Raw genomic sequence first — 14523 nt, 5'->3', positions numbered from 1 at the left:
TGGGTAACATAAATAAATCACTTATGATCAAAGAAAAAATAGGATTCAATAACAGTACATGAGTAAATGCTTGCTTAAAATGGTAATGTTAATAACACTAGCAAAGATGCCTAATCTCTCTTCCAAAAATAATGAAATTGTGGTAAAAACAGAAATGAATTTTTTAAATGCCTTTAAAGAAATAATAGCTTTAATTGCATGCGGCCTTCTACTTCTTGATCCCTAGTAGTCTGATGTACTGAGTGGTGTGGACAAGCACTTATGTCTACCACCAAGAACTAAAGAAATCAAGGTGTCTTGATTTTGAACATTTAGCATGAGAGGTTATTTAAAGACTCAACAATCTGCATTAAGAAATAATCCAATTAGTCTCTGTAATGCCATTGTAATGCTATTCTTAGCATTCATGTGTCTAAATTTCAGAAAATAATTTAATTTATGTAAAAGACAGTGGGATCCACAGAGGAGTCACAATTTTTATTATGCCTACAACATTAAAAAGAGTACCACCTACAACCTCCATCATTTAAAAAGAAATAGTATTCTAACCTTGAAAGAGTCCTAATTTCAGATTTAAAAAAAAAATCCCTTTAAGATTAGTCAGCTTAGCTTTCTATATATAAGTAGTATATTGTTTGTGTTTGTCTCGTTTTGCTGCCAACTGGTGAGACTGTAGCAGGCACCAGAGTCGCTGAGATCTAGTAAAGAGCTCAGTGTAAGAAAGCACCCCAAGACAAACAGCCACTATGTGTATTTAGTCAACTATTCAGAAAGTTGTGAGAAAACACAGTCCAAAGGATTTCAAAGTTAACTAGGTCTAGCATTATACAGGGTGGGCAAAGGCAAGTTTTTTGGTTGAAGTCAGTTTAAATAATAAAACAGTAAAACTAAAATGACCTTAATGATATTTTTCCCCCATTTCCCAAACCTCAGTCATTAATGTATTGTCCTCACACGTTTTGTCATGTTTGCATAACACCCCTGCTGTTATTTATCGAACATCTTCCTGTTAGGTCTCTCTCCTAGGCAATACTGTCTATGAATCAGAGCTTTGATGGGCTACTCACGTAATCATTACCCATATAATCATCCAGCCTTCCAAAAAGACCTTGCATATTTGTCATCTAGTCTAACATTCATTTCATGGAGCCCAGTGTAACAAGTAATGTATTTAAATACCTAATGTGTTCAGGATCGATCTTGAAGAGGATGACAAAGCAATTGGTGGATTTGAAAAACAATTGTAACGCAAAGGCAATTCTGTTCATGGCCTGTCTGCTTAATTAACTTTAAGTATATAACTTCAAAGATGCTGAAGTCACCTGTCCTTCCTATTGCAATTGAAATTTGTAATTTCACTTACAAATATTTTTTTAATATGTTTTTACTGATTTTAGAGAGCGAAAGGGAGAGGGAGAGAGAAACGTCGACCAGTGCCTCGACTGCAAACCAGCAACCTTTTGGTGCACGGAAGGACACTCAACCAACTGAGCCACACTGACCAGGGCCTTTTTTTTTTTTACAATTCTCATGACTCAACATTCTCTGCCTTGCGTTATCCATTCATCCAACAAATATTTATTGAACACCTACCTTGCTTCAGGCATTGCCTGGAGCAAAACAGCCTAGTCACCTTGTCTTCATGAGGAATCTTACATTCCAATACATTTTTTTAAAAAATATGCTTTTATTGATTTGGGGGGAGAGGGATAGAATGAAATATCATTGATTGCCTGACTCCTGCACGCCCCCTACTGGGGATCAAGTCCGAAACCTGGGCATGTGCCCTGATGGGGAATTGAACCAGTGACCTCTTGGTTCATGGGTCAATGCTCAACCACTGAACCACACTGGCCAGGCCATTCTAGTACATTTTTATAGCTAAGTATATATCATCTTTCCTTTTCTAAATTCTAAATTCCTGGAGGACATAAAATGGGTCTAGTTTAACTTTGACTTCTCCACAGCTCTGACCTGTGTGTACTTTTCAAAATAGTTCAAAATAATTGTTTAGGTCATGCCCTGGCTGGGTGGCTCTGTTGGTTGGAGCGTACTCCCATGCACAAAAAAAGATGGTAGGTTCGATTCCTGGTCAGGGCACATACCTAGGTTGTGGGTTTGATCCTTTTTTTTCTCTCTCTAAAAATCAATAAAAACATATCATTGGGTGAGGATTTAAAAAGTAATTGTTTTGAGTCTTAAATTAGCTGTATTTAAAGATAACATCTTGCATAAATTCATTTGTTATCAAGCAAAGTAACACATTTTCTTTACTAGCTTAAGAAAAGATATTGTATTTACCTTAAATTTTAACTATTTCCCAAAAAAATTCAAACATTTCATGTTACTAATCTTTAACTCTTATTAGGAAAAAAACAACTAAATCAAATATCCTTTTTTAAGTGTTGCGATAATAGCTTACAGTTAGGTGCTGACAGTTGACCATTTTCAGCTTTCATATGGCTTCTTCTTCAAGTCACCGCTGTTGTCTTTTCCTCTCCTGTATGTTCTTTCTCTCTTAAAAAAGAAATAAACTATAGTGGTATATTCAAACTTTATGTAAAGATTAAACCTATAAAAAAGGTAGACTAAGGCTTTGCAGCTTTAAATAGGATTTATTTTATTTATTTATTTATGTATAATTATTTATATATTTATATATTCTCTCTATATAAAAGGCGAATATGCTAAGTGTCCATCCGACCAGTAGCTATGACACACACTGACCACCGGGAAGCAGATGTTCAACACAGGAGCTGCCAAGCTGCAGTGACTTGGCAGCAGCGGTTCTCAGGTGATGCTCCCTGAAACCAGAGAGGAGGGAGCCCGATTCCTCGCAGGGCCGCACAGTTCCACTTTCGGCCATGGGTTATGTTGTTGCTGGGGTACTGTTGGCCCCGAATCTGGTTTATTGCACACCTGCAGTTGTGTTCCACACCTGGTATGACAGCAACTTTGCAGAGTGCACTCTTGCACTCCAGGACCTCTTGGGGGATGTTAGGAGAGCCGGTTTCAGCCCCATCCTCGCAGGCCAGGCTGAGGGACCCCACCTGCCAGAGGGATCCCGTTTACTCAGCAGATGCCCTTCGAGCTGCGGTGCCATCCCAGCTGCAGCTGGGGAGGGACCACTAGAGGTTGGCTCCAGGGCATGTCCAGCCTATCTTGTCCAGTCCTGCCCCACCAGCTACCTTCTAATTAATTTCCTTTCAATGTGCATGAATTTGTGCACCGGGTCACTAGTTTACTTATAAACATACTTACTTATAAATATACTAGAGGCCTGGTGCACAGATTCATGGGGGGTCCCTTGGCCTGGCCTGTGGGGATCAGGCCAAAACCTGCTCTCTGACAACCCTAAGGGGTCTCGGATTGCAAGAGGGTGGTTCTCGGGTGATGCACCCTGGAATCGGGCTCCCTCCTCTCTGGTTCCAGGTGCATCTCCTGAGAACTGCAGTTGCCAAGTCACTGCAGCTCGGAAGCTCCTGCATTGAGCGTCTGCCCCCTGGTGGTCAGTGCACATCATAGCTACCAGTTGAACAGTAGCTTAGGCTTTTATATATATAGATTTCTTTATTTTAAAATATATTTTAATTGATCTTGGAGAGAGAAAAAAACATCTATGTGAGAAACACTGATTGGCTGCCTCCTGCACACCCTCTACTGGGGATTGAGCCTGCAACCTGGACATGTGCCCTGACCCAGAATGGAGCCAGCGACCTTTTGTTGTGTGGGATGAGGCTCAAACATCTGAGCCATACTGGTCAGGGCCATCTCTTCTTTTTATGGAACTCTTCTGCTTTCACATAGAATCAGAGAGGATTTTAGAGGGAGCATAAAACACCAAAAATCTGGCTCCAGGCAAGTTGCTCAAAGCCATCAGCCTTTGGTAACAAAATCAAATTCTGTGTCCATACCCTCCTTCCAGCTGTTAGATAAGCTGGCCTCCCCCAAATAAGAAACTTAGCCTGTTCTCAACAAAACAGAAATGTGCACGAATTCTAAACTTTGTTACATTTTAGTACCTCCTTTTGTGTGTGTGGGTTTTTAAATGGGGAAAAAGGTAGTAAGACTTTACAGAGATTTAAAAAAACAACAACTTATAAGTCTAGATGAGAACCAAGAATGTCAGTAATAGGGCCTTGTGTTTTTGATGCCTTTTTATTCTATTTTTAGTATCTAGTTAGAACTATTATATTTCCTGAATGCTGAGGACAAACCCAGTTTAAGCTCTGCTTCTTAATCTCTGTCTCCCTTTTCCCCCTCTCAATACAAGAGGATATGGCTGGTAGTTTAAGAAATGATAAAACTGACTCTCAAATAACTATGTATGTACTTTTCTCTGGCTTCAGTATTCCTCCCACTGATATAAATAGTTTCTCCTTCCATGGTAACTCTGCCTCTATAGGAAAATGCTGCAGTGCGGCTGCGAGGCTGGGTTAGGTCTGTAAATTATGCGTTAGGGGATGCTCTTGCTGCTCTTCAGCTTGAAGCAGAGGTTTCTTTATGTCCAAGTGAACACCTTTGCTCGCTACTGAGACAGCAGAGCAACACAGGACACTCGTCAGCATTGCAAGCCAACACCTATGATTCCGTGATCAGGAAAATAACAATAATATACCTCCTCCCTCCCCTCCACCAAAGACCAACAAGAAAGTCTAGGAGCTGGGTCAAACATTCCCAGTATAACATACCCTTAATATTAAAATATCACCACGCATCAAAACTGTATCAGTTCTTTCAGAACTTCAGTCACCCAGAAAATGTTTCAGAATCTAACACATAAATATAATTTCTTCGTGAGTCAATGCCACTGAATGGGCAGTAAGGGCAAGGGGTATAAAAGGAAACACAGAGCCCAATGAGTGACCCTTGGCTATCTCAAAATATTATTGCTATTGCAGCAATCCCAAAGTGAGGCCATAAGGGCAGAGGGGCCTAGGAATGGAAATACAGGAGGGTTAAATTGGAAACATAGAGGTGGAAGAAATAACAAGATCTTGTTTGAGGAATACTCACAGGATAAACGGTGGGAGGAAATGAATTGGAGGGATTGGAAGGAGGTGATGTCAGCTGTCACCGTATTTTTTCATGGCTCATAGTTCCCCTTCTTCTTCCTCTTCATGCACTTTGATCCCCAAGTCCTGTTAATGAAAAGTTCTCAAATCCATATCCCTCCTCTCCATCACCACTGTCACTGCCCTTGTTCATGCCAGCCACATCCCTCCCCTGGACTACCTATTGCATTGACTCCATATTCCTCTCTCCCTGCACTCACCCTCCTGTAATTTATCCTACATTCAGCCATGAAAAGTGACCTTTCTAAAGCAACAACTGGATCACATCTGCCAAATTCCTTCTCTGGCTGAATTGTGCCCTAACCCTATGCCCACAGCCTTACAGGACCCTTTATCATGGTAGCACTCCTGCCTCTCCAGCCTCACCTGAGATCCCTCACTAGGGCTATCACTCAGGCCAAATAGGAAGGCAGCAAGGTGCAGTGGTCCAGCGCATGGATGCATAGCTACACAGCCTGCTTCGAGTCCACCCTCCACTGTTCAGCTGAACAGGTTACCCAACTATGGTAATTCAGTGCCTTCATCTATCAAATGCTGTTAGGAGGATAAAGTGAGAATATAATTTAAAAGTGCACCTAGTGGTGCTTATTAAGTAAAAGAAAAAGAATTCTCTGGATTGTCAAGTTCTCTCCTATCCCAGTGAGTTTACATCTTCAGGTTCCTAAACCCATTTGGGGCGGGGGGGGGGGGGGGGGGGGGAGGAGGGGGGCGGGCAGGGCAGACTCTTTCTCAGGGTCAATCTTTAATCTTCCTTCTGGAAGGAGCTAAAATATCAGGTCTTCTGTGAAGCCTTTCTTTGTTCGTTCCCCTAGTAAAACTTTTATGGTTATCATTTGTATTAGTTTCCTGTGGCTGCTGTGACAGATTACCACAGACTGGGTGGCTTAGAACAACAGAAATGTATTCACTCATGGAGCTGGAAGCTAGAAGTCTGAAATCAGTATCCCTGGGCTGGACTCAAGGAGTTGGCAGGGCCACACTGATTCCAGAGGCTCTTCAGGGAAAATCTGTTCCTTGTCTCTGGTGGTCCTTGCATTGCTGGGTTTGTAGCAACACTGCTCTAACCTTGCCTCTGTGATAACATTGCTGCCCCCTTGTCTGACTGTCCAATCTCTTATACAGACTCTTGTGCTTGCATTGAGGGCCCAACCTGATAATCCAGGACAGTCATGCCACCTCAAGGTCTTCAACTGAACACATCTAAGGTAACCATAGAAGGTAGCATTTATGGGTTCCGGGATTAGGAACCAATATCTTTAGATGCCATTATTCAGCCACTGCATAGCTCTTTGCATGTATATTGGTCTTTTCACCTTTGTCTGACAACGGTCTATCCCAGTGTAGACACATAATGCATAATCAATAACTGAAATGCACATAGAGGTATGCCACTATAGGGTACCAGTCCACTGCCCATGTTCATCCGTATTCCATCTTAGCTAAGGCTTGATTTCCCTAGGCCAGAGCTATTCCCTTCACATGCCAAGTTGTGATTGGAAGGAAATTTCCCTCACGACTTAGATCAATTTCTAGGTTAGAGACATGAAGCAAAGGGGGTCTTCATCTTTGTATCGCTTCCTGTGAGCCACAGTGAGGCGAAGCAATGGAAAACTCCATTCCTTCCAAACCGTGGGCAGAGAACGTGGAAGAGATGGAGGGGCCCCGGCAGCTGCAAGGTGACTTTCACGGAATGTGAGAATTCCGAGTGAGAGTGACAAGCATGAGTTGCATTAAGAGTGCTGTCATCGCAATTTGCCCAGGCTGGGTTGTTGCCATTCCTTGACCATTCATTTTAAACAGTTTTCTTCGTAATTTAAGGGCCTAAATTCGTGGCTGTTGCTTGACTATTTTCCCATCTCAAGTCACTCTGTGTTCAGCACAGGCATGTTTCTGAAAGGAGACTGCTCCCTTCCCCGTGTCCTTACCTCAGTCACCTTCACCACAAGAACCAGTCTACCTCAGCCACCGCTTGCCTGGGAAGACACCTCAGTAGCTATGCTAATGTTTTTCTCAATGAGAGAAGAAAAAATTGCATACAACAAAAACGTAAACAATAGATTACTTTGCACAATTAATCCTTGCAACGGTAAATTGCTTACTGTTTATAACTGTGTGTTTACTTCCACGTCATCTTTTATTCTTTGTACTGGTTAAAGCTCCCAGAAATCAGAGTTAAAAACTACATAGCCTCAAAATTTATCCAAGGTTTGCCGATGTAGACATGTACTCAGAAACTTCTAGGGTTTGAGCAATTTCTTTCATTAACATATAATACCCATCTATCATAAAACACAATTGCCAAAATCAACTTAGTGTGTCTGGCATAAAGTTTATCTAACGTAGTAGTCTGGCACCTGTCAGAGGCTTTTCTGACTCCTGTAGCCTGTCCAACTAGAGCTACTTACCCCCTAAAAATACCTGGAACAACTCTCTCCGTGTAGCTCTGCTCCAGTCATGTCTTTCATACCAAAGGAACTTTTCACATGCTGTTCCCTCTGTTTGAATGCTTGTCCCTCCACCTCTTCTCTTGATTAAATTCTATTCATCCTTTGGATTTAGTCCAGGCATCCCTGTCTCCAAAAAGCTTCCCTAGACTAGGTTAGATTCCCCCCTAAGAACTTGAGACCACTGACTGTTGATATGTGTGATTATGTGATCAAAGTCTGCTTCCTCCACCAGAACGTACAGAGCTCTGCGAGGGCAGGGAATGAGCCAGCTTTTGTTACCATTCTATCACCAGCCCATCTCTCTGTTGCTGGAACACAGTAAGCATGTAATGAATATTTAAATGTTGAATGCACATGTGTGGGCTCCCATGCTAGCTCTGCCTGCCACTGGGTTATTTAGGCAATTCATTTCACTTCACAGGCCCTGACTTTCCTCATTAGTAAGAAAATGCCTCTTACTGGTCCCAACATTCTAGGATATTTATGGTTCCTGCCTAGAAGACTGATCAGGCTACAGCTAGAAAGAAAGTCGACACTAGCTGTTATCTGCTTGCCATATATCTCCCCACGCGGAAAAGAAACCTTATGCCAAACAAGAAATTGGAATTACCCTTGAACACCTTTGCTTCTTTCCCTGATGCCACTGCCTCCTTCTGGCTTTCTTCACCTCTCACTTAAAATACTGCAAATGCTCCCTTCACTGGTGGTCCTGTGTTCAGTCCTGTCCCTTTCCAATCTACCTGCAAGACTTCCAGTAGAGCTGAGCATATAACATCCCTGATTATAGCACCCCTCTGCCTGGACACTTCCAGGGACTCCCACACCATGTGGGGGACAAAACTTCCCCCGTTTCTGCCTCATCAGCTGTCCTCTCCTTGAGCACTTACACTCCGCTCAGAACCACTCAGGGGGCCCAACTACACACTGTTCTTTGAGGTCCCTGTCTTTGCACGTGGTTTTCTCTGCCTGGAAAACTGTTCTCACCTCCTTTAAGCTCATCCATCCATCCTTTAGGCTCAGCTCAAACATCTCTTGAACGTGGCACCTTCCTCCGGCTGAGTGTGTCCCTCACTGCCTGAATTCTCACAGAACACTTTGTCCAAGCCGCCAGAACAACACGAAGTGAGCTGTGTTTGTTTGCACAGGGATAGCCGCGGTAAGAGTGTGGGCCTCAATTTCAGACGGACCTGAGGTTGAAACCAAATTCTGCAACTTACTTGTGTGGTCTTGGAAATGATTCTGAATCTTAGTTGTCTAATTTCAGAAATGGGAGCTATAACCCTAACTCACTGTTGAAACCACAGATTAAATGAAATATTGTGATTAGTGCACTTAGTACAATGCCTGGCCCATAATTCTTGATAACTAGTAATAATTATTATTGGATTGTGAATGTGTTGAATGCAAAGAGCTACACTTTGTCCATCTTTCTATCTGGCACATGGTGGGTGCTCTCAGTGAACGGTTCTTAAAATGCAGGAGTGAAATGATATTTCTGATGTATTTTTTTTTTTTTTACAGGAAGGCTAGAGGCTTATTCACTTTAGGAATTTAAGTCAAATAGAGTCAAAAAGTCCACTGATCTCATGGCATCTTCCAAATCACATCTTGCTACACTAGTCTTGACCTTACACGGGTAACACAGTTTGAGAACAAACCTGAGTGTTAAGTATTAGTGTTTTCTGCTAAACTCTCCACGCTGTTAGTCTTTACTGTATGCGCGCCAGTTTCGGCCTTTACATAATCCTATGTGCACACAGATTACAGCCTTCTCATCTTAAAACACCCAACAGCACACACATGTACAGGACTAATGCTAATAAGCACTGCTCTATGTGCTTAGGGTGTTGTAACTCCTCTAGGCGACTCATAACCTAGCTGACTTTTCTCAGGTGACTGTTAAAACCACTGCAAACTCTAGCTGAGGGCTCTGGCCACAGCCTGGCATTGCCCCCAACAAGAGCCTTAAAGTCCTCTGCTTGTTCAATGTCTGCAGTCTCCTCGTGGGCCTGCGCCCCCGCCCCCGCCCCCCCCCCCCCCCCCCGCATTTCTCACAGTGGTTCTCAACCTTCTGGACCTTTAAATACAGTTCCTCATGTTGTGGTGACCCCCAACCATAAAATTATTTTCGTTGCTACTTCATAACTGTAATGTTGCTACTATTAGGAATCGTCATGTAAATATCTGATATGCAGGATGGTCTTAGGCGACCCCTGTGAAAGGGTCGTTCTACCGCCAAAGAGGTCGCGACCCACAGGTTGAGAACCGCTGTTAGGGCCTTGCTGCTAAACCCCCCTAGGGGGGCAGAGGGGAAACAGTTCACACCCTACACTCACGGTGACTCTAGACGAATTAAAGCCTCACACGGTTAGAACCCTTTCACCCTCGGCACATCAACTTTCCCACTGTGATTTCTCCCCCGTGTTTCCCGGTGGCTTCTTTAGGACATCAGAGCGCAAGGTGGGGAAACCTCTGTGCCCCCTTCCAATTACCAAGGGCGGGTGCTCCCAGGGGCCAGGCTGACTGTGCAGGGGAGGCCTCGGGCACGGATCCCCGCAGGCAGGCGGCCATCCGCCCACGGGGCAGGGAACAGCGTCCCGCGCTCCGTGGAGACGCGGCGGAGGCGCAGACGTCTCCCGCCCTCCTTCCCGGAGCCGCCGGGGCCGCCGTTCTTTGTCGCGGCCACACCGGAAGCGGCCCGACAGGGAGCGGGCGGCCGCCGAGGGTCCCGCGCTCTGGGCGGGGCCGCGGGGCCGGTCCCCCTCCCTCCCGGGGCGCGCGCGAGGGCCGGGCGGGGCCGTCGTCCCTTCCGGGGAGCGGTGGCCGCCGCCGCCGCCGCGTCCGCCGGGCGGCTCCCCACCCCGCCCCCCCCGCGGCTCGGGGTGACGCTTCTCCAATAACAGCTCGCGGGGAGCAGCTCGGGCTCGGCCGGCGCCGCGCAGCCCTCCCGCCGGCGCACCATGCGGGCTGAGGGGGACGGCCTGGAGCGCTTCTGCAGCCCGGGCAAGGGCCGGGGGCTGCGCGCCCTGCAGCCCTTCCAGGTGGGGGACCTGCTCTTCTCCTGCCCGGCCTACGCCTGCGTGCTCACGGTCAACGAGCGGGGCAACCACTGCGAGCACTGCTTCGCCAGGTAGGCGGCGCGGGCGGCGCGGGTGGGCGCCGGCGGGAGCGGGGGCGCGGGCGCCGGGCAGAGGCGCGGACCGCGGCGGGAGGAAGTGCGTGCGGCGCGCGGGGTCCTAGCGCCGGCCCCTCAGGTGGGGGGGCGGCGAAGGGGGGGGGCGGTCTAGGGGAGGTCCGGCGGCGGGCGGGTCGTTTTAACCCCACCGGGCCAGCCACGTGATGTAGGAAGCAGGAGCCAAGTTCCCGCCGCACGTTTTCAGAGTTGCCCACGTGGGAGATGCCAACCTGGGCGAGAGCAGGGGACTGCCCCCACCCGTGGGCGTGGCGCGCAGCCAGCCTTGTTCCACGCGAGGCCATGCGCTGCCCACCCTGGGCAGTGCCAGCGGGGCCCCAGGTGCAGGCAGCCGTAGTCTGTCACCTTTAACTTGTGCTTCCTGCGGTGTGTGCTTCCCCCCCCCCCCCCCCCCTCCCCGCAGCCCAGCCCTGCCGCAGACTTGCGATTTCCTCCAAGGAGCTTCATGATACTTAATATTCATGTACAGTACCTGGCCCCTCTTCTTCCTTCGCGCGCTCTGCACTTGGTGTTTGGAGAGAAGCCACGGGGGCACTGACCACACGCCTGGGATTCTAGATGGGACGCATGGAGACCTGGCTCAGAACTGGGAAGACATGGCCATTAGGGGAGGGGGTCGGGGGGGGGGGGGAATTACGCAAAATGTGTGGTTGAAAATGGCATTTAATTGTAGCATATCGTATGCATATATGTCTATGTTTGTATGTATGCACATACATCCACATACACCCACACATAATGATCGCCTCAAGCCTTATGATAGTTTCAGACCCGAAAGGCACTTTAGAAGTCACCAATACAACACCCTCTCTCACCATTTTACAAGCAGGAAAACTAATGCCCAGAGAGGAAGTGTGACTGTGTATAAATAGTCACACCCGTAGTTCAGGGAATGAAATCCGGTCTCTTCAGTTTTGCCCGTTTCCCACCGAGCAAGGTGCTCGGTAACATCAGCAAGGCTGGGAAGCATGGCGTTGGAGTGAAGTCTGGACCTGGCCTCCCACTGCTCTCTGAGAAATGGGCCCTGCTGTACTTTCTCCCACCCTCAGTTTCCTCATCTTTGAAGTGGAGATTCTTGGGCTGGGTGGAGCCACCCGAGTTCCTGCAGGTACCTGTAGAGTACAGGTCTCAAGTCCGGCATAGACCCAAGTACTCCATGTCCGAGGCCGGTGCACCTGATTCCACATTACGGCATAGGAAAAGAAGGGACAGAAGCTAAATACTGTAGTAATCTTGGCCGGACTCCCTAACAGAGCTGTCTTCCGCTTGGGGGAACCTGGAAAGGAACTAGATACAGAATCATGCGGTGGGCAGCGTAAGGGCTGTATGTGATGTGGCTCTTTGAATTGGTGAGCCAAGAGCTAAAGGGTCATGGCACCACTTTGCAACGTTTGAGTGAAGTGAGCATTGGGTTTTCCCAAAGTTAAAAAGGCTGCTGTGACTGGTCCCCTTGATCTTCTGAGCCTGACTGTGGCTCAGAGCCTGAAGCGGTGTGGGTGGCAGGAGAGGCAGGAGCAAAGCAGGATCACCTACCCCAGAAGGGGTCTCCCCTCCCCACATCAGGGATGCTGGTGGTCCGTCATGTGAGAGAAGACACGTAGTAGGTACTCAGCTGGTAGTTACCATTCCTCCCCTCAAATGAATTAAGGATCATATATCTCTGGGTTGAGAAGGGAGAAGCAGGGCTTTTCTTTAGCTGTGAGTGTCCTAACTGTATCTGCTCCCCCCCCCCCCCCCCCCCCGCCCCGCCCAACCTTAGAAAACTGGTGCACAGTCAGGGTCAACTTTGCATATGTGACAAAGTTTCCCCACCCCTCCCCCCATTTACTGAATGACACTTGTCAGGTTCACTAATTGCTGCCTTAGGCCCCAAAGCAGAGCTGTCACATGCATTAGGGTGGTTCTAGGGCACCTCCCCCACCTTTCTCTGTTGGTTTAGGAAGGTGAACTGTCAACACCCACGGTTCACTTCCTCTCATCTAAAGTCAGTTAAAATAACACACAAGAAGTCACGATATTATGACACTAGAATGACATTAGAAATACCTTCTTACTCCACTCTGTGAGCTCTGTTCAATCTGATTAGTTCAGAGTTAGTTAGATCATGCTCACAGATTTAGCACCTTTCCTCTGTCAACTGTGTAAGACCCGGGACAAATCAGTCTGTCCAGTTGTCCTTGACCTAGAGGAACGCCTGGGTGTCTCATCTCCACGGTGCCTCCTGGGAGTAGGAACAGAATTCTCAAATATTGAAACAAACAGGGCAAAACCCACTCCCCCCCCCCCCCCCCCCACACACACACACCTTAGAAAACTATTCCTTATCCTTTCTTGTGCTGGAAGTTTAATATAAGCAATAGTGCCTAAATAAATGGGCCACCAGAGATTTTCCCTGTCATATTCATTGTATGAGGGTTTAACTTATTTTGAAGGAAAATAAGTGATTTCTTCAGGAATAATTATGTTCTATAAGTTGAAAAAACCCCACAAACCACGGGATGTTTCTTAGGTCACCACGGAATGGGATTGTTGCTGTCAGGACAGTTCAGACAAAGGATCATGTCTGGGAGTTTTACATTTGTGTCACATTTTCTCAGTTTGGGTAGGTGACACTTGGGAAGATCTTGTGTATCTTGCCTCAGCTGCTCGAAGGCAGCTTCTAAAAATATAAATGTCTTCTAATTGGGAGCTGTTCTTACCAGACCTCTTAGATACATTTTATGAACACACCCACTCACTGTACAAACATAATTTTTGGCATTGGCCAACTTTTTGTGGCAGTTTTTTTTTTTATTACATTTCAGACTTGGTATTTGACACATTTTAACACTTGACATTGTCTCCGAAAGGGAAAAAATGGAAAAATTCGCTGTAATAATCTAGTGAGTATTCATCTGAATATTCACTTTCTATGCGGGTCCTCAGGTGGGCAGATGTCCCCTTGTTGATCTTTTATTCTCTTGGCTCATGGTCATTTAAGGGCAAGAATATTGTCTTTTTATTCCTTTGTTCAGATTATGGGGGGCAAGTAGGAAGGCCCGCTGAACTTCCTTGGAATAGAGCTGTTGGAACCCAGTTTCAAGGAATTTATATTATGTCTGGCTCACTCAGGGGTGCTTTTAAGGCTTAAAATGTTTACATGAGCAAAACATTCAGATGGAGAGGCCTTGTTTCAGCAGTTACAAAGGCATACGGTCCCCCGATGTGTTCAGTAGCAATGTCCATCCCACTTTCCCCTTGTTTTACCAAACTGTCAGAGTGATCTTAGCTGCTCTGCCCACAGACGAGGGGTTGTCTGCAGGGCTGCTGTGATTTTACTTATTCCCAGAACATTTTCTGAGAATTGGAGTCTCCAAGGGGAGAAAGGGCTTCTCGTGGTCTCAGGTGACCTTGTTTTCTGAGTGAAAAATTGGACACTGGCTCTAATAAAGGATTCCACCTTCTTTTCACATGTCCACCCCCCCCCCCCCCAATGGGTAGTAAGATTAAAAAATACAGACAACAGATTTCCTCTAAGAAGTTACAGTAAAGAATACAAAATGCAGCCATCTGTACGTCAGGTGAGATATTGTGCTGTCACTTTCGACATTTCGATATTTCAGGGTTTTCTTTTATTTAGAGACTGCCAACGAGGGACTTTGGTTTGAATGCTGGCTTCATCCCTTCCTGGTGGTTTGTCTTTAGGTGAATAACGTAACCTCTCTGAACTCCCAGATTCCTTTGTCTGTAAAATGTGCACATTAATTCCCACTCACCGCACTAGACCTGAGGTAGTGGAAATCGGGTGCTCAGCACAGCCCTAACATAT

At 46.4% G+C, this 14523-nt stretch overlaps 1 protein-coding gene and 1 long non-coding RNA gene across 3 annotated transcripts in view; one reads left to right on the top strand and one right to left on the bottom strand.

Annotated features, from left to right (window-relative positions):
• Positions 1-10090, bottom strand: part of LOC138996243 (uncharacterized) — a 251841-nt gene extending 241751 nt beyond the window's left edge. Inside the window, exons 1-3 of one of the 2 annotated variants that reach the window (XR_011468736.1) lie at positions 10015-10090; positions 5017-5141; positions 2423-2517 (exon numbers count right to left, since the gene is read on the bottom strand). This is a non-coding gene — a long non-coding RNA (uncharacterized lncRNA). Of the gene's footprint in view, positions 1-2422; positions 2518-5016; positions 5142-8506; positions 8575-10014 lie in introns of those variants that run through there. The other variant, XR_011468737.1, reaches the window with a different exon arrangement.
• A 294-nt stretch (positions 10091-10384) lies between these two features.
• The window catches only part of SMYD2 (SET and MYND domain containing 2), a 52713-nt gene continuing 48574 nt past the window's right edge, over positions 10385-14523 (top strand). The window contains exon 1 of the mRNA XM_070397251.1: positions 10385-10652. Coding sequence (XP_070253352.1) covers positions 10483-10652 — 170 coding nt within the window. The 5' untranslated portion in view covers positions 10385-10482. The remainder of the gene's footprint in view (positions 10653-14523) is intronic.

This window comes from Myotis yumanensis, unplaced genomic scaffold (assembly GCF_028538775.1).
Source record: "Myotis yumanensis isolate MYYU_CA2020_CCGP unplaced genomic scaffold, mMyoYum1.0.hap1 SCAF_17, whole genome shotgun sequence".
Lineage (NCBI taxonomy): Eukaryota > Metazoa > Chordata > Mammalia > Chiroptera > Vespertilionidae > Myotis > Myotis yumanensis.
The sequence above is the reverse complement of the archived record's forward strand: the minus strand, read 5'-3'. Positions and strand labels throughout refer to the sequence as shown.